Source organism: Chiroxiphia lanceolata, chromosome 1 (genome assembly GCF_009829145.1).
Source record: "Chiroxiphia lanceolata isolate bChiLan1 chromosome 1, bChiLan1.pri, whole genome shotgun sequence".
In the NCBI taxonomy this organism is placed as follows: domain Eukaryota; kingdom Metazoa; phylum Chordata; class Aves; order Passeriformes; family Pipridae; genus Chiroxiphia; species Chiroxiphia lanceolata.
In genome coordinates this window covers 116,133,975-116,156,851 of record NC_045637.1, presented here as the reverse complement: position 1 = coordinate 116,156,851, position 22,877 = coordinate 116,133,975, and the positions used below count along the sequence as shown (strand labels likewise).

Here is a 22,877-nt window from a genome sequence, read left to right as displayed (position 1 = left end):
TCTGCTGATGGTAACAATGCTTTTTGAACGTCTTGGAAAACAAATAATTTCTCACATTTCCTGGAGCTTGTAAAAAGTCACAGAAAGCAAATTAAGCCTACATTTCTTACAGTTGTAAATGCTACTGTTTTCAAGTCATAGCATTACTGATGTGGAAAACACTCAGCCACTGTCAAGGAGTCCACACAGTTCGAAAGGAGTTGCAGTTTACACCCAGTATCTGTTGATATACAAGTCTACACCAAAGTCACTAAGAAAAATAACATATACACACATGTCTATGTAATAGATAATAGGATAATCCTTTTGCATACCATTCTTTATCTTATTTCCCATAAGTTCAGCACTGCATCTGATTCTTATGTATTCAGGTTAAAATGTATAGTTAATGGTATTTTTTACATCCACAGTGCATGGACATTCCTATCACGTTACCAAATGCATTCCTTTGTTCAAGGACTTCACATTCTGCAGATGCTTGTGTTTCACTTTAATAAATCCATTTAAGAAAAGCTACATACCGTTCTATTTAGTGCATTAATTGTCTCACGTAGCGTTGCTTCGCTGAGCGCTGTCCTTCTAGAGAGTACTTCTTCATGTTTACAGCTGTATCTCCAGGTGACATCAACAACCTCAAGCACAAGTTGAAGAAGAAAGTAAAGTAACCAAAATTCTGATCTATCTTGCTTCATATTTAAAGAGGCTAGCTAATCAAAGTATGATCTTCTATAATAATTCTGGAAATCCCACCAAAATGGAATACATAACATACTTGCCCCACAGCAAGTTTATTTATTATTAACATCATTACTCCTACCTCATCTTTGGAGAATGCAATTACATAGGAGAGCTTCTTTCCCCATCCAGTTTCATAGAGAAGAGGCTTATCACAGACATTTTCACAGGGATCACAATGAAGCCATCTTTTCTGAGATGAAGAATATACCTCAGTCCACACATGATCTATGTAATAAAGGCCAAGAATACACAGTGAGTTATAAGGATAGAGCATCTCTTCTAATCTTGCAGAATCTTTTAACTTTTTCCAATTTATCAAACAAAGGAACAGGTGTAAGAACACGTTTTCTGTACATATACATTCAGAAACATTACCAGAGCTTTCTCTTTCTGTCTTAGGATCACAGTCCCTTAGATTCAGCTGAAGACTGTATCATTTTGAAGTCAGTTATCTAACCTTACTTGCCGAACCCTATTTCATCTCATCGGGCAAGACAGAAAATTGAATGTGTGCTGTCTTTGTTAGCTGAACTGCATAACTCTACATGCTGCCTTGACGACTAATATAATCTGAGAAACATAAAATACATAACCTCATTTTGCATAGGTTTATATTAACATTACAATATTCTAGAACACTGATACCTGTATAGTCCCAGACATATCTTGCTTCAAACCCTACAGCTCTGCAACACAGTGTAAAACAGTTTGCCCACTCGCCACAGCGTCCACGTCTGGTTTCCAGAAGTTTTTCAGGGTTGTTATACCTACAGGAGAAAAACAAAGCAAGAATAACTGAGAATACATTTCACCTTTCAGAAATCTTTACATCACAACTGTTCTTCTGATGCTTTGAACAGATTTCAGTATTAATCAGTCCATAGATGATAACAGAAATGAATCACTGTTCTGCACAAAACAAGTCTGAGCAGGATGTTACTTCAGCTCATGTGATTCCATCATGTTTACAGCAATACTAAAATGAATCTTATTTTTCAAGATTTTAAGATTGATTTAGACGTCTTAAAATATTATTTTTGTACACTGGTCCCTTTGATAGCAAAAATAATCCAAAGATTGGATATTTGCTCTTTTGCTATAGACTCAGCAAAAGACGTGTATTACAATGTGATTTCCCACAGAAGTGAAAGTTTTCCCTGAAATAACGAAACCCTATCTACACATGGTTGGCAATACTAACATATTTTATTTAGAAGCTGTACTTCATCAAATTAACAGTGAAAAAAAAGTTAAATTAGACAAGTATTCAGAGCAAGGCCCTATAGCAGAAACCAATATATTGTTTTTAATCTGATGTTGTAGAGAAATTGCTGATCATCAACCATTCTATCATCATACTTAAAACAGCTTCACTAATCTTTCAACTAACAACTTATCACTTGTTCACAAAATGCACAAATGAAAAGCTGTTTGTTGAAAGACAAGAAAAAAGACAAAGGAAACCTCTGTGTGCTCACCTTGGGAATCTATTAGAGAACTGACACTGGTTGCAGTAGTGGTTTTCCACTCGACTGGCATTCCACCTTACATCATCCTCAGTAGGCAACAGGTAGTCACTTTTAGGTTCTGTCTGCCCACCACACCTGCTGCAAGGAAGACTATTTACCCAATGAAAAAAGTAAGTCTTAAACCACTCCAAAAGCTCCAACAATAGGAAGTCCTCTTCATTCACATGTGCACCTGTAAAATTTATACAACACAAAGTTAGTTCATATGGAAAAGTAATTTAGTTGAACTTGACAGTTTCTACGCAAATCAGCATCTCTGGGCCTTTATGATATTTTAGAAGTACATATATAAAATATATGTACTTCTAAAATATAAAAATTATATTAAACAAGCTTCATAATAATAATACTTAAGCACACATTAAAAAGAAAATCTAAATTGTCAAGACTGAATAAGGTCAAACTTAAAACCAAAAAACTGCACTCCTAAACACTACAGCTAGGACAAGAATAGGAAATCGCTCAAAAAAACAAGTCAGATATACATCAAAGCCTGGTGAAGTTTCTCATGTCTCTCATACTCTTGCAGGGCTTTGGGAGAGTGCTAATTGTTTTTTTGCTCCTATATATTATTTTCTTATTCTTAGCTATTAAACTAGGAATAACAATTGCTTTGATTTCAAAATCCCAAAGAACCAGATGCTGGCAGCAATCCAGACAACCAGGTGTAATAGGAACAGACTTTCTACAAACACAGCTTAATTATTGTAGAATATATGTATATACCATGCAAACAAGTTGAGTTTGTTTTAAATTCAGCAAATACACACCTTTCTCAGCTTATCCAAAGTAGGCACAGCATGTCTTTAATTTTCTGCTCTAGCTGATTTCACCATACCAAACTCTTCTGGCCCATTGTCCTGTTCACAACACGTCTTAGAATCTACTCAAACACTGTCACTGTTCTGACACGTGGAAACAGCCCCACTTTCCCTAAATAAAAAATGTGAAAATCCAGTCTCTCAGGAGAGATCCATTCCTTTAAACTTCTTGGAATCTTTATATGCACATTCTGCTCCAGTGCCCAGAGAGATACTCTTCTTTCGCAGATACATAAACATTCAAATAAGTCCCCTATCAACCCCATCATCACCAAAAACATAGGTATTAATACCTGGCTATTTTTATGTACTACAGCTTTCTTCTTGTCACAGTGAAGACAGGTTAGACTAATGAATATTAACAGACAAAATGAATGTATAAAAATGCTGCTTAAAGAAAGTTGAAAGCAGTTGCATTTGTGCAAGAGTTCCTTTTTCAGGATGGTGAAAAAAGACTAGGTAAGATGTGCATTTTACTTATTTAAGCTCAGTTCACATCTTCCTCTGAAACTGTAGTGGTCTTTGATACAAAAGACCCTGTAAGGGCCCTAACACTATTAAACACACATTGCCAAGACTGTGAAGTGCATGGGAAGAGATCATTTGTTAATCAAAGCAAAAACACCTGATTTCTAATTACAGTAAAATTTCCATTTTTACTTATGTATGCGAAAACTCTTTGCGCTGGAACACTCAGACAAGGGTTTACTGCTTGCAAAATGGATATGCTTGTATAGTCAAACTTTCTGCTAAAAGCTGAACAATAAGATTTCAAGCACAGGCCATATTCTCTTTTTCTGGATAACATTCAAACTAGAACCCATCAATGACAATATGACTACTATGGTATGGACATTCTTCTCTTGGTTCATAAAATAAATCCTTCATTGAAATATCACATGGGAACAATGACAAATGTGATTTATTTGAACAGAAAACAGCTATTTCTGACTGTGCAGTCTATCTTTCTAATGGAATGTGGTAAAAAGTAAAAAACAAATCCACACTTCTGATCAAATGACCATAATCTTCCTAGCAAACTCTTTATTAGTCAAAAATGCTTATTACACGTTGTAAGACAAGTCCTACAAACAAGTGTTCTGTAGCATTAAGTAGTTATTCCCACAGGTGGCAGTCAGTGCAGCAGTATAGATAAACCAAAGAAGTTGAAAGGGCCAATTACCCATATATGTCATACACAGTCCATTCCCAAATGAATTTCCTATAAAGCTCTTCAAAAATGCTTTCAAGTTGTCACAATCTAAAACAGTGAAATTCCATCTCTTCCCCATTATTTGTATCTAAATTAAGGTCTGGAAGCCATTTTAAATAGATCAGCTTGATGGCTTGGGAAGCACCTGGAAACATCACCCTCCTCCTTCCTTCCCCTTTTTAAACAATGTGCACAGCAGTATTAGAACACAGTCTAAGAGGAATGCTCATCCTTTTTTTCTTTTTGCTTCTTATAGGAATTTAATAGTTGTCATTTATTACTGCTAAGTCTCTTTTCTCCATTGCATGCTGAATGAGTATACTTTGTACTTGTTTACATGGTTTCTTACTTCCCAGTACAGTTTTATAAGAAAACAAAAACTACTAAGAAAATCCACTATGAAAAAGTTCCCTAATGCCAAAGGCACAACTGCATATTAGCACATGGTTGTATGAGACATCACAAAGTAATTTATAAAAAACCATGAGATTATTTCTGGTTTGCAAACCAACAGTACTCCCATAAAGTTAGCAGAATTGCCTCAAACAGTTTTCTATCAAAGATTCACAGTGAGAAGGATTTTTTATGTTTAAAGATTGTCTTGGAAATGTATTTTTTTTTTAATATTTATCACACGGAATAATATTTCACTATATCACTGAAACAAATCTAAAACTGTCACCTGAAAATAGAAATATATAATTTTAACTGACAATAACTTCATACATTCAAAACAAATTTGCATTTATGAAGAAAACAAATTTTAGAGACTGATACCACAAGTATTTAGGCCTATATTTCACATCTAGCTCCAAGAGGATGGCATGTGAACAACTCTATTAATTTAAGCATTAGCGAGAAAGGTGATTGTATCAGGTGGCATCTTGGAAAGGTCTCGCGAAAAATCTCACCAATATCACTTTTAAAAAGAGAAGTAGTATTTAAAATTTTTATTCTGAATTTAGAATGTAGTACATACAGGAAAATTGCAAGAATTGACAATTTCGAAATAGTGGCTACTCAAACAAACAGCTCCCCTCCTCTTGTTGTACCTATTTCACCTATTTCACTCTAAATCCAAACATTTTTTTCCCCAGCATTGTTTACTACTAATTCAGAAATTAAAAGTCCAAAATTTCTATGTGAAGCAGTAAAAGATGGATGACAAAAGTAAAATAAAAAATAAGAGAAGGAGAGAGTAGGAAATTAGGAAGAAGGTAATTCCAACTTAGAAACAGTATTTGAAACCTGCAAACATATGACCAAATACACACAGCCAACACACAGTATGTTCGAAAGCGTACTTCTAGTTTCATATACATCATAACTTGGCAGCATTACCTTTGTCCAGTCTTGTAGCTTGTGATAGCTTTTTCTGAGCCTTGTTCTTTAATTCCTGGAGGGGAATTGCAGCTAGTGCTTTCTGCTGAATAGAAGGATTCTCATACATCAATACGAGATCCTCAAATTTTGTTTGAAGTGTTTTCAAGATATTTGCAGCCTGCAAAAGGATTTTCAATTATAAGACAATTTATGAACTTTCACTTTAAGGCAAAAAACCCAAGCTCTCTTATTTTTTGCTTAAGTCACTCATAATTCTATATTCATACTTACATTATATGTATTGCAGGCAAAATGCTTCTGCGTAAAGATATCAACAAAAATCGCAGGCAACACCACCCAAACTTTAAGTCTGACCTTGTCATCTCTGAGCATTCTGAATGGTGTCCTCAGTGAAAAGTGTACTGACTCAGACAGAAGAGAAAATTGTTTCTAAGGACACCTACGACAGCAAAGCTTTTGACTTATTCCAGTCCCCTACTCCATCCCCCCACCTTTCTTTTGGACACATTTTACCTGAAATCCATAAAAAAACCTGTAAACACTTTAATTTCCTGGACACTGCTAGACCAATTCGTAGAACTCTTGTTATTGATGACTGCTGCTTTTTTATTTCTTATTTATGAATGCTGCCTCTCTATTTCTACTTTCTTCTCTCACACATCAACTCTGACACAGATTTGAACAGACAGCCCTGTGACTATAAAGTGAACATACTGTTTCAGTAGAAATTGTGTATGAGAACTAGGCTTGATCAGTCAGTCATCCTAAGTGTCACCTAGTGACAACTACAAGTTGCACCCAATAAGGTACACCCATAGCTAGTAAAATAAACAGCTGAAGTTAATAATAACGGAGTTAGTAGCTGAGCAAGCTACTTACCCCCATTTAAAGGGGAGTAACATAGAAAATAAAATGGGATTTTTAAATTAAGGGCCTAGCATATTTTGGGGGGAAGCCCGTGGCACTGCTAAATTACCTTTTTCTCTACTGCTATATCATGCTTCAGTCTTTTGCCTTGTTAACTACCATCTTAATTTAATCAAAAATCCCACACTTTCCTGAGATGCTGGCAGCAAACACATGTGTGAGAACTCTTCAGAAGATAATTTCTTTCAAAGGAGCACTTAAATTACAAGTGATTATTTTGATGCTGGAGAGTACTGCAGGACCAGTCTTTAATTTTCATAACTGCTAAAACAGAACAGAGCTGGTTTTACTCCTCCTGGAGGTCGTAAGCTATAGGTAACTGGTTTAACATCATGAACTGAATTGTGTCCAGATTCACTTTAATGCAAGTTGAAAGAACAGAAATAAGGGATCTTAGAGACTGCCAAAGGCTTATAGACCTTCATGTTCTGTCAGCTTCCTGAAAGAATATTCAGAGACATTGCTAAGCACAGCAGGAAGTCTCCTAGAAAAACTACTCCAGTTTTCCCACTGGCAAACACCCTAAGTGTTACAGTAGTGCTTAACTGGTTTCATGGAAGCCACTGTGTAATGATGAAGTCTTACGCAAAAATCTTAGAAGGGTGGTGAACCTCACGGCAGTTCTAAGTTTGGATACAAGTTTCCTCCTGTAGTCACTATGCCATCTAGGAAAGGATCAGAATCCATCTAACAGAATTAATGGCTAGCCAGAGCTTTTCTTTCCCTGAGTCTCAAGAACATTTTACGACGAGAAGTGCAGAAGAGATATATGAGGTAAAATAATGATAGGTTAGGTCCCTAGAACTGTGCCATTGAGGAATATTCCTGGGTTGTCTCAAGTAAGCCAATTTTCCCTGTGCTTACCAGGACTCCCATGAATGACAAATGTAACACATAGGCAAGAAAAAAATGCTTGCACTACAGAGACCACTCTAAATCTCTCTGACATCTGTCAGCAGAGTACACAACAATAATACAACTGTAACTCGGCATCATACTCACTAAAAACCAAAACCCCCATTGCTGTGCAAGCAAAACAGCCAAGTCACAGTCAGAAGGTATTTTATGGACTTCCTTCCCATCAACCCAGACTACACAGATCAAATTCAGTGGTTCAGAGAGCTATCAGTACAGTTCCCTGAAGAGATCAGCTGAAATACAGCATTCTAATAAAGCGCCAACATTGCATTTCCAATGTCTCTAAATTGTAGTAAGTTTGGTCCCACCATCCATGCTGAATCTCAAGAAGCGTGGAAAATTAATAGTTGCAAAGAAATGGATCCACTATGATGGCTAGTGTATGTCGGGGCAGAATAACTATAAATGGAAAGGATTAACATCAGAATACATTGTGTCAACTTGAAATCTGCAATATTTTTCTCATTGCAAGATCAACTTTTAAAGGTTCCAGTACTAAGCAACACAGCAGTAAGTCACTCTAGAGGTTTTATAATCACTTCTAAAAACCACTGCAGAACTGGCTGAAACGGTAAAAATCAAGAAGCAGGCAAAAAATCAACTCAGAAATCCCCAACCAAATTCAAATAAATCTAGTTAATATATTTCAGAGGCAACTACTACCAGGCTAGCATAATTAAACAGCTTAATATTCAAGTGTCTACAGCAGTTCCCTTCCCAAAGGATATTTTGGGTGATGATGGGTCACTGAGAGCTCTCTATCCCCAAAAGCCATCACTTCAAACCATGCTGTGCCATTTCTTGTCCACTGATCTTGGGTAGGTATTGGGAATAAACAGTATGTCATAGTTCAGTATCCAAAAATATCCTGATAACTTAAAAGTGGCAAACTGCGTTTAAGGATGTATGAGAAGCAAGCTTTTTTTGAAAGGATTCAACTTACACCACCTTTAAGACCAAAGTGACACTGATTCTAAGGAGAAAAACTCTTTGGAAAATTAAACCAAAGCATCCTTAAAATCTTCTCTCTAAAGGCATAACTTAATTTTTCAAAGCTGTATGAGATGTTGCATCTTTTTCCATTGGGTCAGTTAACACCAGATGAAAGGATACTGCCTCTGTCTTGATCAGGAACTTCATCTCAACCTCTTGGACAAGGGAAACTCAGCATAGATAACTACAGATTTGTCCTCTCCTGGCTAAATTCCTGTCTTCAACGACAGGCACATGTGAAAGAAGAAAGGCCTCCTCACAGGCTACACATAGAAGTCATAGTGCATGAACCAAGATGCCAACAACTAAAAACAGTACAATCACTTTCCTGTTCTTTCTCTGGCTCTCAAATACCAAATATAAGCCCAGTCTTTGCTTCCCACCCCTCCCCTTGTTCCCCACCTTGCTGTTCCCTCCCAATACAAATCAGCTTTTTTTCATGACAGCCTGATTAAAAAAACATTCATGGAGATCTTCAACAAAATCTCTTGCCAATATTCTACTTATGGCACATTTCATGTTTAAGTTGCATGGACACTGAGGAAAACACTCGAAAAATTTCAGAAACCATTGGAAAAAAACCCCTCCAGTCCAACCTCCTACTCAAAACAGGTCAGGCCAAGTTCCTCTAAGCTTTACCCAGATGGAGCTTATAAATGTGCTCATTTGGAGACTACTCCGCTTCTCTGAGCAACCTGTCCCAACAGTCAACTTTTCTTCAATCTTTATATTCAAGACTAATGAACCTATAAAGTTTCCAGGTTATAATTACCATTTCAAGAGACTGGACAAGTGACGTTTCTGGTCGCTGACGGGCAGGGGCAAGAACAGAGCTGGCAGGTCTTGAAGGCCGTTGTGCAGCTGTCTGAGTGCTGCTGACAGTTTCACTGGATCCTGATTTGGGGATTTGGTTTGACTCATTCAGTCTGCTGCTTCTCTCTCCAGCAATTAAGTCTCTGATTTTACGTAGTTGCTCAATCGAAGCTTCCTTAGGGAAAACCAGGTGAGTTTCTCCCTGAAATTTAGACAAATGAATTCAGCAGTTAATGCAGACCTAAGGTACTCAGTGGTTTTTAAGTCATCATGCTAAGACTTGGCAGGATTCAGCTTTCAGATTAGGTCCCTTCACAGCAGAAGCTTGATGTCCCTCACAGCTTCAGAAGCCATTAGATTAAGAACTTCTAGTCAATCTAGAGAAAAAGGGCCCATAATAATCATGTGTTAGTAACTTATTCTGCAGAGCCACACATGGGCTATGCAGTTATGGTTTCACAGAGAAAGCAGCAACAACAGAAATGAACAACAAATGCCCAGTTCTCACAGGAAAGCAGTGAAATGCTTGGCAACAAGCATAGGACAGCCAATGCTGGGAGAAGATGACCTTAGAATGGCACCTGCTGGGAATTCTCTTCCATATTAATATTTGTTAGGTTTAACTTTTCAGATAGGAAATATTATTTTTATTGAGACCTGCACCCAGGTTGATTTCTGGGCTCCTATTTTTGATTGTAACACGATTATTGGCAGCATAACAAAAAATCAGTAACTGTTACAGAAGCAAGTATCAGCATACTTAGCATAAAGAAACAGGTTGCTAAAAACATGAATATCCTGAAGCATTTATACTTTAACAGTTTCAGTTTCTACCACTGAAACACTTCTATTTATTAAGGTGAGTGATTTGTTTATCCACAGCTACCTCAGGTCACCTATCATTGCAGATGTAATGCTTCACATTAACACTTAAAATCACTGCAAAACTAAATGGAATGTATCAATCTCCCAGAGGAGTGAGGAAATACATTCCTCATTTTTTAACTGAAGAAGTTTGCTTACCAAGCAGAGACAAAAGAAGGAACAATTTTAGTTAACCAGCTGAAGAGAAATTGGTGAGCTCCAGCCTTGACTGACACAATAACCATAAGACTGAGCCAACACATTCAGAGATCTGCTTGAGTGCTCCACTAGCTACACCAACCACCTCCTGGCTAAAATACATCATTAGAAGTCTCCTGAGCACCAGCATGAGATGAATCCACAGATTGTTTCTCCCTCTGCAGTCACCACTTCTTTCAGCACACCTTTTCTTTTCTTTAATTAGAACAATTACACTAATTAACCCAAAGAGAAGGCAGAGGTCTCATGACAGCTTAGCCTAAGTAACATAATATATGTACTCATAGAGAAGTGTGGCATCAAATAGACAAAGCAAAGCAAGAGCTTTGCACTATTAAACAAGAGCTGAGTTTCCACCCCAGGTCTCCAATAATTACAAAGGCTGCTTCTAGTTTAACAATCTTGGCAGTTTAAGTTCCACCAAGACATGGATCACATCAGGACACAAAGCAATGTTCAAAATACATCTTTGTGACTGCAACAGAATCAAGATTCACTCCAAACCACTTCAGGATATAGTTTTCTAAATTTTTAAAATGAACTTTTAAAGACTCAGTCCTCCTACTACTATTTGAAGAGTCTACTGCCCTTTACTGCTGCTATGACAACACCAGTACTTATGCAGCTGCACTACAAACTATTACTCTGGTTTTGGTTTAGGGGATTGATTTTTAATCAAATCAGCTTCCCTTATCTACCCCACTATGGGGCCACAGAAGCCCTACTGATGGTAGGAACAAGGAGCAGAAATGCAGTGCTTTCTTCTTCTCTCTTCCAAATGACAGTTTCTACACACATTTACAATGTCTGATGGAGCAGTCTGATGTCCATCTAAAAGCGGGTTGCTACTAAGAGAGGGGGTTTTTAACCCTGCTTCCCACCATTTCCTTTGTGGAATGTATCCAGCCATTCAGCAAAACAGCAGTGCACCTGAGCAGCAGAAAACCAATCTTGTCACGGATTAGCTTAGCCCTAGCTCCACCAGATTTCTGAAGAAGCCTCATCTAAATTCACTGTTGGTATCTGTGAATATTTGCAAACAAGGACCGAAAAAAATAGCAATTGGCTTAAAATCTACTGCCTTGCCATTCTGGAAGCAGAAAAAAATTATCCATCAATTTTAGTGTGTAAACTGATGAAGATACCAGAAATTACTAAATTACACTCACCTCCTGAAACCCCATTTCAAATAAACATTCAACTGCTCCTCTGACAGGCAACAGCCTTGTGGAAAATGCTGGATTTCCAATCCGAATTAATCTATATTTTTCTTCATATGGATTCCTGAAGAAATAAAAGTCATAATTATGTTTGCAAATTAAATAAACACTTAAAAGTTAGGTAACTGCACTAATTAGCATTAGTCACTCATAAGAGATTTTTAAAAAGTTTTGTTTCCTTCACACCATGTAGGTAGAACACGAAACCTACCTAAAACTTTTACTTAATTCTTGTCCTTTTGCACTTAACTCAAAGAGTTACAAACCGGTGCTAAATTCTAGTTCACAACTTCAATTCATAAACACATGTTTTGTAGTGCTACCCAGCAGGTCTTAGTCTGCAGTGACACTCAGAGACAATTTCACATCCCCCTCTACCTGGTAGCATTCTAATTGAACTTCTCACTTTGATGCTGGATGGCTTTAGTCCCACCACGGAAGCTGTGCTAAAGTGCCTGATACATGGGTGAAACAACTGTGGTTTCTGCTTCTCAAAGGGCTGCCTCTCACTTCCTATTTCCTCTTTCAACTTTTAAAAACCTCCTTCTCTTGCTTCTTCCTTTGAAAAGAGTCAGCCCAGGATGCACCATTCTGTGTCACGCAGCAGCTTTTACAAGTATATATAGACAGGGAGGGGCAGCTCGTACACCTCGAGATGCTGGAAGAAGACATCAAGGTCAATCACACATAGTAGTGCGTATGTGCACCCTACAGGGCCACCTGCAGAAATTCAACTATAATTAACTCTTGGTACCAATCTTGCTAAGTCAGAAGGGAAGGGCAAGAGAAAAATCCGGAAAAAAAGAAAAGAAGATAGACTCAAAACGAAGTTAAAATCGAGTTAAAATCGAGTTAAAATCAGCCTTACTTGTTATTACCTGCTTTTAGGTGAATAAACGCTTGTAAAATCAGGGACAACGCATGATTTTGCGTTTAACACAAAAAAACGCCCCCCAAGCTTTCAAAACAAACCAACCAGCAACAAACAAAGAAATAAAAATCCAGGACACTACATCTCTGGCTAAGTAATCTTATTTTTACAACAGGGACAAAAAGACGCGAGAAGCTTCTGAACTTCGAGATTACACAACAGAAGCGAAGCCGCCGCTCGGTGCCGGGGAGCGGCCGCGGGAACCCTGCGGCACTGCCCGCGGAGCGAAGGCGGCGACCCGACTCACCGGAGGATGTTGTCGGCGTACGTGAGGAGCAGGCGCGACGCCTCCAGGAAGATCTCGCGGCCGTTCTGGCACAGCTCGCTCACGGCGGCGGAGCCCGGCGCGGACGACAGACCCAGCGCGGCCGCCATCGCTCCCCCCGCCCAGCGGCACCGCCCGCCCCCGCCACTGCGCCAAACGCATGCGCGGTGGGAGCGACGAGGTCACCGCCCTCCGCCGGGCAGCACCGCCCGCCCCAGCACGCATGCGCGGGGGGAGAGCTGCGGTCACTGCGCGCAGACGCCGAGCCCACAGCTCGTGCCTGAGGTGGGGGGGCCTTAAAGGGCCAGACGAGGGTTAATACATTCCCGACCCCCCTGTGCGGCGGGACTTCCCGGTCACACCATGTTGTCCCGAACTAGGTTCTTTCCCCCGGTGTGCAAGAGGCCAATCCACACACAGAGTGGAGGTATTTGATTTATTTACAGTTCTGCTCAGAAAGGGGTGCTGCGTGGCAAATCCACAAAGCCAGCACGACGACTACCAAAACTTTGCTATTTATACATGTTAGCGAACAAAGGCATTAATGTTCATTGGCGGTAATTTACCTTGTTCTCTTATTAATTAGACTTCTATTGGTTAATTGAGTTTCTTCCTTATCTAAGGGGTTCTGCCAAATGTCCTTGTGGCCAGTAAATTCTGCATTCTTTGTGTCCACTACCAGTGGTACATTCTTCTTCCCATGCTTTGTTAACCTTCCCCTAGGTCTGAGACCATTGAAACATGTCGAGCCCTAAACCTTAACAAAGCAATTCTTTCAACAAGCAATTTGTCTTCCTAACACCTGGACCATCACTTAGAGCTTGATTAAATCTCCTTTCTTGTTGATTCGACTTGAAAGTAGACAAAGATCAAACATCAAGAAACATCCTGTCCTAAGAAAATGTTTACATATTCCACATTTTGCAACATCGGGAGCCCCTTGGCAGGCAGTAATATCCTCAAGGATATAAATCCCCTTCTGTACTGCCCTGGTTTGGCAGTGCTCTCTGATGGTGCCAAACCTTCAGCCTCACCTGAGCTACCTGGGTGGAATACCACTGAAGCAACTCGCTCCTGCCCTGACACCTCGCCCAGCACTACACAAAGTCTGTTCCAGCAAAGCTAAAAAGCCCTGGTCTGCTGCTTCTAAACATTTGTGCTATCAGTGAAAGAACTGCAGTGAAAAACCTTGGACATAAAGACTGGTGAGGCTTTGCTTTCTTAGGAATGCAGATTTAAAGAGTTCCAAGCAAAAGAAGTCTTTAAAATTCAGCCTGATTTTGCAGCTGACATTACATTCTAGCTCTGCTGGCTGCTTCTGACAGGTCACTGCTCAGCTTCTGTGATTTTTTAAAAGAAGTGGTACATATCCCTCACAAAAGCTGAGATTTAACACTGGGCAATTCACTTTTGCTGAGATTGCACTTATTGTTCCTACTACTATTGTTGAAAAAAGTTACTAACACAGCCCTCAGAATCATGAAACTGGTACCAAAGTAATAAAATTTTAATTTAAGATGATGTTCCTCGGCTGCTGCTTCAGCTTTTAACTTCCTTTCCATATCTTTCACGTGGTTATGTGGCTCTGGATGTTGGCTGCGCTGTGAAATTTAATGATTAACTAAATTGCTATATGTGTAACATATATATGCATATAAGTATAGCATTTGTAAATAATGCTTTGGAAGTACTCATAAGAAAGCTGTATGAAAATTGAGAAGACCAAGTGCCAACTTCCAACAAATTACTAACACACAAATGTCCAAGGAATATTATTTCTAAAGGGAAATGAAATACAGATGCTTCATTTAAAAATAGTGGGTTTTTTCTATATTAAGTAGTCCATTTCCCTCCTTTTTGACATCTAGAGTTGTTTTTTTTCCCTTTTTTACTGCAGTAGGTGCTTCATTAATGTCCTATAGTTTGTATTTAGAAGTAGCTGTGATTGCTGCATCATCGTATTGTGTGTGAGTAAACAGATTTCAGTTTTCTTACTGCCCTACACTATAAAAGGTATCACCTAACAAGTAAACTCCCCATTTATGTAATTAATTCATGTCTGATGAGACTTTGACACACATTTTATGGTGTGCCATGGTAGCTTCTCAGTCTTCGTGTATTTTAAGTGAGATACCACTGTCCTAAGTAAAAATTTAGTTGTTCGTACACGTAATTTCAGGCACAGCTCGGTCTCGGTTCAGATCATCCATTCTTGCAGCTGGAAGCAGCAACCACAAATAGTTTACTCCTGTGCATTGTTGCTGTTGGCATATTTGTACCTGTATTTTCAAGACTCTGCTGTAAAGCCAGCGATCATTTAGTCTTTGTCTTCTCTACCAGCACTTCAGCATCTGTGAGGAGGAGCACTTTCCAGAAATCATTTAGACTGGAAAAGATCTTTACAATCACTGAGTCCAGTGCTCTCAAGTCCACCACTAAACCATGTCCCCCAATGTCATGTCTACACATCTTTTAAGCACCCCCAGGGACGGTGACTCCACCACTTCCCTCGGCAGCCTGGTCAAATGCTTGACAACTGCTTCCAGTGAAGAAAACGTTCCTAATATCCAATCTAAACCTCCCCTGGCACAACTTGAGGCCATTTCCTCTGGTTCTGTCACTTGTTACCTGGGAGAAGAAACAGACTCCCACCTGTCTACAGCCTCTATTGAAACAGCTGTAGAGAGCGATAAGGTCTTGCTATTACTCCACCGGACACCGTGTGTTTGTTTGAGAGGGGGTTTCCTTACTCTTCCTTTGCGTGTTGAATCACGTGGTTTGGGAAAGAAATGATAACCTCGCCTTTTCCAGCTCTCTGGGTTATTTACACCACCTCGCTCCCCACCCGCGAGGCGGGGCCAGACGAGAGGAAGCGCCGCTGGGCCGCGCGTACCCACACACCTCCTCCTTTTTCCCCCCCCGGCCTGTGGCGTGGTGCGGCCCCGCGCCGCCGGAGCGGGAGCGGGAGGCAGAGCGAACTATCGCGGAGCGGGGGGGGGAGGCCGGCCGCGGAGGTACCACTGAGGCGCTGGGGCGGAGGGAAGGGGCGGCCGCTGGGGAAGCCGCCCGCAGCGGGGCGGGGCGGCAATGGCGTCTGAGGGCCGTGTGTTTGGGCCGGAGTTTGACTGCTGATGTAGACATTAAAGTAGTCCCTGCCCTTTAAACAGCCGGGGCCGTCCGGTAGTGCTTGTTTCCGGGGGGAGGTTGTCCCGCGCCTGGTTTTCCCGCAGAGCAGGTATCGGGCATTGCTTGAGTTAAACAGGACGACTTGGCACCTGGCACCGGGTGACGGCGGGGGGATGTGGGACGCGCTGCTTTACAGAGCTCTGCAGTCATAGGTGTATGCACACACACCTATACGTTATTATACATTTATATGTATAATTATAAAACGTTATACATCACGTTGTATATGCTCTACTATACTATATATAACATATTTAGGATATATGGATATACATGTTATACATTATGTAATATATGTACATATAATACTGCAGAGCTCTATTATATATATTATATATAGTACATATTTATATGTACTATATGTTGTATATGTTACGTATATAATGTATTATATACTATATATAGTAATATATATAGTATGTATATATTATATACCTATATTTATATAGTATAAATAGGTATATAATATATACATACTATATATATAGTATGTAGTATATAATATATATACTTTATAAAGTATAAATAAATGCCAGGCTAACTGGCTTAGCTAAAATGGCAGATTTGGGTCAGGATTTAAACCAGCCATCCTTAAAAAAAGAATTTTGTTTCATTATAGATATAATTATTTTTAAAAAAATAGTTACATAAAATATTTATAAAATTTAATCTATAATTATTTATTAATTTTATTCCCCATCCCTGGAAGTGTACAAGGCAAGGCTGCATGAGGCTTTGAGCAACGTGTTCTAGTGAGAGGTGTCCCTGCAACAGGGTTGGAACTAGATGATCTTTAAGTCCTTTCCAACCCAGGCCATTCTATGATTCTATGATATTCTTTATTATTGCTGCTGCGTACTTGTGCTGCCACAGCTCGGGGTGTTTTAGCAGGAGTGCGTTAGCCCAGCAGCCCCGTGTGGTCCCGATACAGCTCCCTGTATTTTACCAAATTGCTGGGGATGCCAAGTTGCCCTTTTTATGAGTCAAAAAGCAGGTGACCAGTTGCAGCCTGTATTGTAGGTGTTGACAGAGCTGTACTGCAGCCGCTGCCCTGTTCCAGCATGCCAGATGTGTGCAATTGGACCAGCTCTGGACCTGGCAGTTGCCAAGGCAAGGGAGAGAGACTGCGGTGCAGTATGGCAGCATCACTGCTAGGCATGGTCCTCTTGTCCCACCTGAAGTATTCATGCTCAGCAGTGGCCTTCTGCCATCGCTTGACATCCCTCTTGATACGTGGGGTCTGCTGATGGGAGGTGGTGGTGTAGCACATCTTGCTCAAACCACTTCAGGTACTGTCCCCCGACAGTGTAAATACCCAAGGCTGATAAGGGATAGATGGAGGTAGAAAGATGAGGACTCTTGTCCAAGCTATGTAATTACATTGGTGGCAGAACCAGGAAGAATTTATTGACTTCTATTCTGAGTTTTTGAGACCGTTCTACCTGACATGAAGGTTGAGATAACAACATCTTTAACTTGGTAATGCTAGGACATACACTTTCAGGTGAACACACACTTTGGCCCTTAGAAGAATGAAGCTGTTAATGTTCATTGTCCATACTTCCAGCCATCTGGTGGTTAAAGCCCAGCAAAACCAGAGAGTGTGTTGCAGGCCACAGTAGTGCAAACTCATATTCAGTAGCAGCTTAAGGTAGATGAGGCCACTAGAGGAATTCCCAAAGTGACTGTGTTTCTGTGCCTTGTCTACGATAACTCATACTATTCCTGATTACAGACATAGAAACTACATCTCTTTCTACAGGTTTGAAAATAGACTTTCTTGTAAAAAGCAAGTTATTAATTTAATGTACTTGGAATGTTTTTCACACTGGCTGTTTTATTGTTGTGTTTGTGTCTTCCCCCTCCAATTACAGGAATGTGCTTGAAGTGATTATTGCCACCATGTTCTCACAGCACTCACAGGATCTGTTAAAGGTTGCAAATCTTCATCTCCGGAGTCTGAATTTAAATCTACATTTACAAAACCACAGAAGAGCTTTCAGCAAGTCTCTGCCTGCATGTCGAAGGAAAGTAGTGGTTACAGGTATTGGCTTAGTGTCCCCTCTTGGTGTGGGGACTCAGTTTGTGTGGAAGCACCTTCTTGAAGGAGGCAGTGGGATTACATCGCTAGATGGGGAAGAATATGCAGGCATCCCATGTAGAGTGGCTGCTTGTGTGCCAAGGGGAAAAAAGGAGGGTCAGTTCAGTGAAGAAAGCTTTGTGTCAAAGTCAGAGATCAAATCCATGAGTTCTGCCACTGTGATGGCCATCGGTGCAGCAGAACTTGCAATGAAGGACTCCGGCTGGTCTCCCCGGTCTGAACAGGATCGCTTAAGTGCCGGTGTGGCAATTGGGATGGGAATGGTTCCACTGGAAGAAATTTCTGACACAGCTGCCTTATTTAAAACAAAGGGTTACAATAAGGTCAGCCCGTTTTTTGTGCCAAAGATTTTAGTCAATATGGCAGCAGGCCATATCAGCATCAAGTACCAACTGAAAGGGCCAAATCACGCTGTGTCAACCGCTTGTACCACAGGCGCACATGCAGTTGGAGACTCCTTTAGGTTTATTGCTGCTGGTGATGCTGATGTCATGTTGGCTGGAGGGACTGAGGCTTGCATTAGTCCTTTGTCTTTGGCTGGATTCGCAAGAGCTCGGGCCCTCAGCACGAGTTTTAACTTGAGCCCTAAAACGGCCTGTCGACCGTTTGATTCGAAGAGAGAAGGGTTTGTAATGGGAGAGGGTGCTGCTGTGCTGGTCTTGGAAGAGTATGGACACGCCGTACAAAGAGGTGCTAGGATCTATGCCGAAGTTTTAGGTTATGGACTGTCTGGTGATGCTTGCCACATAACAGCACCTAATCCAGAGGGAGATGGTGCATTCAGGTAAGAACTCTATGTTGACTGTAATAGCTTCTTCATGTGTTAATTATAGTCGGTACATTTGTTTCTGTTACTGTGTGCTTTTCATAGAGAAAGGCTGTCCAGTCTTGAATTAATATTACAAAAGCTTGAAAATCTGAAAAATGAAAGAGCTTCTGGTACTGTTGTTCCCCAATACTTTTTTTAGTAGCACGGTGAAGGTCAGTTCTTGCTAGAATCAGCATTTTTTCATAGAGTTACAACAACTTTCTTGTGTGAAGACATTTTGTTTTTGGTGGATGCAGCTGTTCACATAAATCAGTCTCAATGGAAACCTCTTTTTTAAGATTTTTGTGGTGCAGTAGAACCTTTTTAGGTTCTCCTTCATCCTTTGTCCACGGAGAAGAGAGGCCGTCCCCTGCAAAAGCATGTTGTTTGTTGCAAGAAATCTCAGGTGGTGAAAGCTGTAGAGCACTTGGAGGATCTGGTTTGTTAGAGTATTCAGTAGTTCAGATGAAGAGCATTGGTGGAGGGGCATAACAGAAATACACTTTAGTACTGCTTAGGGAAATGGTAAAGTTTCATCAATGTTTTTCTCATCAAAAACAGTTCACAAGTAGATGATACTTATCATTATCATTGACCTAATTAAATTGTTAGCTAAATTATGTATACCAGTTGGTGAGTTTTATGTAGGCTGAGTACTATTGCTGAGTTGACACTGGAATCTTTAGCAAAGGTTTAGTTTGCCTTATTCCAAATGTATGTGAATATTTAATATCAAAATTCAATATATCACTGCAAAAATAGATCAAACTTCTTCATGGTATTGTAAAGCTGTGTTTGCATCTTTATTGGGTTAGCAGATTTTTCTAGAAATATAAATATACCATGTTGATTTATTTGATTCATATTTAATTCATATTTATTTGATTCATATTTAATTGTTCTGCAGACTTAGGTGTGAGATGAGTAATCAGAAGTATCTTATCTCAAATTTTCAGACTTGCTTACCCTTGAGATGATATGGCAATATATTGTAACCGAATTTTTGTATATTTTATGATTGCAGTAGCATATAAATTAAATTCACAGTAGGAAGTAGTTGAAAGTTAATCTTGGTATCTCCAAAATGTTGCGCTTTTCCACCCTTGAGATGAGATAATACATTTTAATACCGTCTTCAAGCAAATATTTTGTTACTGCAGTGGTATATGGATTAAATCTGGAATGTATATGCTTCTCTTACTTTTCTGTAGGAATTTTATTTACCACATCAAAAAAAATCAGCAAAATATATTTTTATCATCTTCTAATAACTACTTCAGTAGGAGGCTAATACATGTGTTGGAATAAACCAGCAGGAAAGGAGAGGCAAAGCCAGACTAAGGAGAGTGGATACAAAGATTGTCCTACACAAGTAATCTGGTATCTTCTTAAGTAAATATATTTGTTGCGGATGACCTATTTAACTAAATTAATGTATCTCATGGTTGATCAGTAATCTTTTTTGCCTGAAAGTCAGCTCACTGTCTAGTCACAGTGAGTGTCAGTGGCCTCCAATGTAAGCTAAACTGAATGCTTCTAAGGATAGAAGGCTGTACTAGAGACATTTAAATTTGTCTAGACGCCCGTGTTATCTTTTTTTTTTTTTTTGAGCTTCCTTTTATTTACTTATTTTTCATAAATTTCAAAAGAGTCGGTCTTTTGCTCAGAGGCTCTTGGTTAAGTTGTATGTGCAAGGAAATGTCTGACTAATTCCCTTCTTTCTGCGGGAAATCTGTGAGAAAATCACAGTATGGAGCTGTGGTGATCCTTATGTGTTTTTCATAAAAAACTGTGTTTTATAGAGGCAGTCACAGTCCACAAGTCATCAGGAGTCAAACAAAGCATACCATATTAGGGTAGAAGAGTGTGACTTTCAGTAAATTTCCTTATAAAATGAAATATAGGAATTTGTGCTATCTCCTAGACATTTTTGTAGTCTCTGGAAAGCATGCAAAAGAAGCTCATGAGAAGGGTGACTGCAGATTTTTGCTTTAATTTCCCAATATTTTTGTTGGGTAGAGCATACCTAAATTTTTGTAATAATATCAGGTAGTTATTTCTCTCTCAAATATTTTCAAATTTTACACTGAAAAGGGTCTTTGACATAATAATGTAGTCTATAGAGATTGATTGTTTTAGCTTCTTTCCTTCTCTTTGTATTTTTCCCAACAGTGGAATTTTTAACAGCAAGTCTGATTTTATATTGGGCCTCACATCTACTACTTTTCTTTGGTAGCTAAACGTAGATGCTAATGTATTTAGTTAGATGAATTTATCTGTTGTCATTTACGTCTTTGCTAAAGCAGATTTTTACATTTGATAAACATTTTTCTTTTGGTTTGTCCATTTGACGAAAATATATTGGGAAAGTCAGCATTCTGTTTTCTTTTTTTCCCTTAGGTGTATGTCTGCAGCAATAAAAGATTCTGGGATCAAACCTGAAGATGTAACATATGTCAATGCACATGCAACCTCTACACCTCTAGGAGATGCTGCTGAGAATCAAGCAATCAAGAGACTTTTTAAAGATCACTCACGTAATATTGCGGTTTCCTCAACAAAAGGAGCAACGGGACATCTCCTGGGGGCTGCAGGAGCTATTGAAGCAGCTTTTACTGCACTGTCCTGTTACCATGGAATTTTGCCACCTACTCTAAACTTACAGAAAACAGAGGCAGAGTTTGATCTCAATTACGTTCCATTAACTGCTCAGGAGTGGAAAACTGAAAAACGGCGTATAGCACTCACAAATTCATTTGGCTTTGGTGGTACTAATGCGACTTTGTGCTTTGCAAGTGTTTAACTTATGCTGAGAATGTTGAGCAAAAATGGCACCAGCGATGATTTTCTGTACTCCTACCCTTGGTGTGCACTGTAATCTTTTCTCATCTTTGAGAGTTGCTCATTTGATACATAAGAACTTTATTCACCCTAAAATTTACATCAGTAATTCTTTTAGAAAGAGGGAACTTCTTTTACTCATTTTAATAAAAATAAATAAAAGATCTGTTGTTTGTGTGGTGAAGAAGTTTTTGTTCTTGACTAGAACAGGAGACATTGTGATTTAACTTCATTAGGATAGATTTTTGTATTTGTGTGACACAGAAATTGCTCAGAAACATTTATGCAAAAGAGATGCTGGCTAACAAGCTAGAACTCCACACTTGGTGGCTTAACTGCATGATGATACAAGGTTTATGACTGTATGCTTTGTTACCCCCTCCATATATAATTCTGCCTTTTTCTTCATTGTACGTTGTCTCAAATATCATAGATTTTATGTGCATTCTTCCACACAAGTGGAAACTTGGAGAAACAAGGTGTCTTCTATGAAAACAAACAAAAAAAAAGTATATGCAAGAAACAAATCTGGGTCTTGTGTTGAGGAGGAGAAAGGGGAAGAAAGAGAACAGGAAAATTAAACTATACCTAAAGCTAACATAGTAATGGTGGTTTAGATTTTTCCTGCAAAGAGCAAGTAAAGGACTTCAGCTATTCCTTCTGGCACCAGCCAGCATCTCAGCCAAGTACTGGCTTGATTCATAGTGCAGATGTGAGTGAAGCTGGATATCCCTGTTGATGGGTTAGTTCATTAAGAGACTTTTTACCAGTGTTCTTTTTGAAATTGTCAGTCTTAGCCTTTGACCCATGTAAGTGGAAACAAAGTAACTCACTGGATTTAAAATAAACGACATAAAAAGTAGCTCCACTGTAAGTAAATTTTATTCTGGAAAGAGCTTACTAATGGGCTATCATGAGGCTTAGCTGTACCATAAAACCTCATTATTTATACAAATGGTCTGAATGCTGAAATCGAACTGCATAATTTTTGCATTTGTTCTCTTTACTGAATAGAAAGTTAAAGAGGCTGGTGTGAAAAACGCAGTCAGAGAATGATTAAGACTGTTTCAGAAGCGAAGCTCATACAGAACAACGCAGTCCAAAGTAGATTAATGAATAGCAAACTGGAAAGTAAAATAATATATT

The 22,877-nt window shown here is 39.3% G+C and overlaps 2 protein-coding genes across 2 annotated transcripts in view; one reads left to right on the top strand and one right to left on the bottom strand.

Annotated features, from left to right (window-relative positions):
* NGLY1 (N-glycanase 1) overlaps positions 1 to 13,015 on the bottom strand; it is a 34,321-nt gene extending 21,306 nt beyond the window's left edge. The window contains exons 1-8 of the mRNA XM_032688303.1: positions 12,778 to 13,015; positions 11,549 to 11,663; positions 9,256 to 9,498; positions 5,643 to 5,802; positions 2,217 to 2,439; positions 1,384 to 1,505; positions 818 to 963; positions 522 to 632 (exon numbers count right to left, since the gene is read on the bottom strand). Of these exons, the coding sequence (XP_032544194.1) occupies positions 522 to 632; positions 818 to 963; positions 1,384 to 1,505; positions 2,217 to 2,439; positions 5,643 to 5,802; positions 9,256 to 9,498; positions 11,549 to 11,663; positions 12,778 to 12,905 (1,248 nt within the window). The 5' untranslated portion in view covers positions 12,906 to 13,015. The remainder of the gene's footprint in view (positions 1 to 521; positions 633 to 817; positions 964 to 1,383; positions 1,506 to 2,216; positions 2,440 to 5,642; positions 5,803 to 9,255; positions 9,499 to 11,548; positions 11,664 to 12,777) is intronic.
* A 2,829-nt stretch (positions 13,016 to 15,844) lies between these two features.
* Positions 15,845 to 22,258, top strand: OXSM (3-oxoacyl-ACP synthase, mitochondrial). Its single transcript, XM_032709312.1, has 3 exons — positions 15,845 to 16,030; positions 17,850 to 18,866; positions 21,291 to 22,258. Exons 2-3 carry the CDS (start codon positions 17,884 to 17,886, stop codon positions 21,691 to 21,693), a joined length of 1,386 nt encoding a protein of 461 aa, XP_032565203.1. The 5' UTR covers positions 15,845 to 16,030; positions 17,850 to 17,883; the 3' UTR covers positions 21,694 to 22,258.
* Positions 22,259 to 22,877: the final 619 nt, after the last annotated feature.

Excerpts from the sequence above, each read along its gene's own strand:
- OXSM (XM_032709312.1), top strand. The coding sequence starts at position 17,884 with ATGTTCTCACAGCACTCACAGGATCTGTTAAAGGTTGCAAATCTTCAT. Across the intron at positions 18,867-21,290 it reads GAGGGAGATGGTGCATTCAG|GTGTATGTCTGCAGCAATAA; the intron begins GTAAGAACTCTA and ends TTTTTCCCTTAG.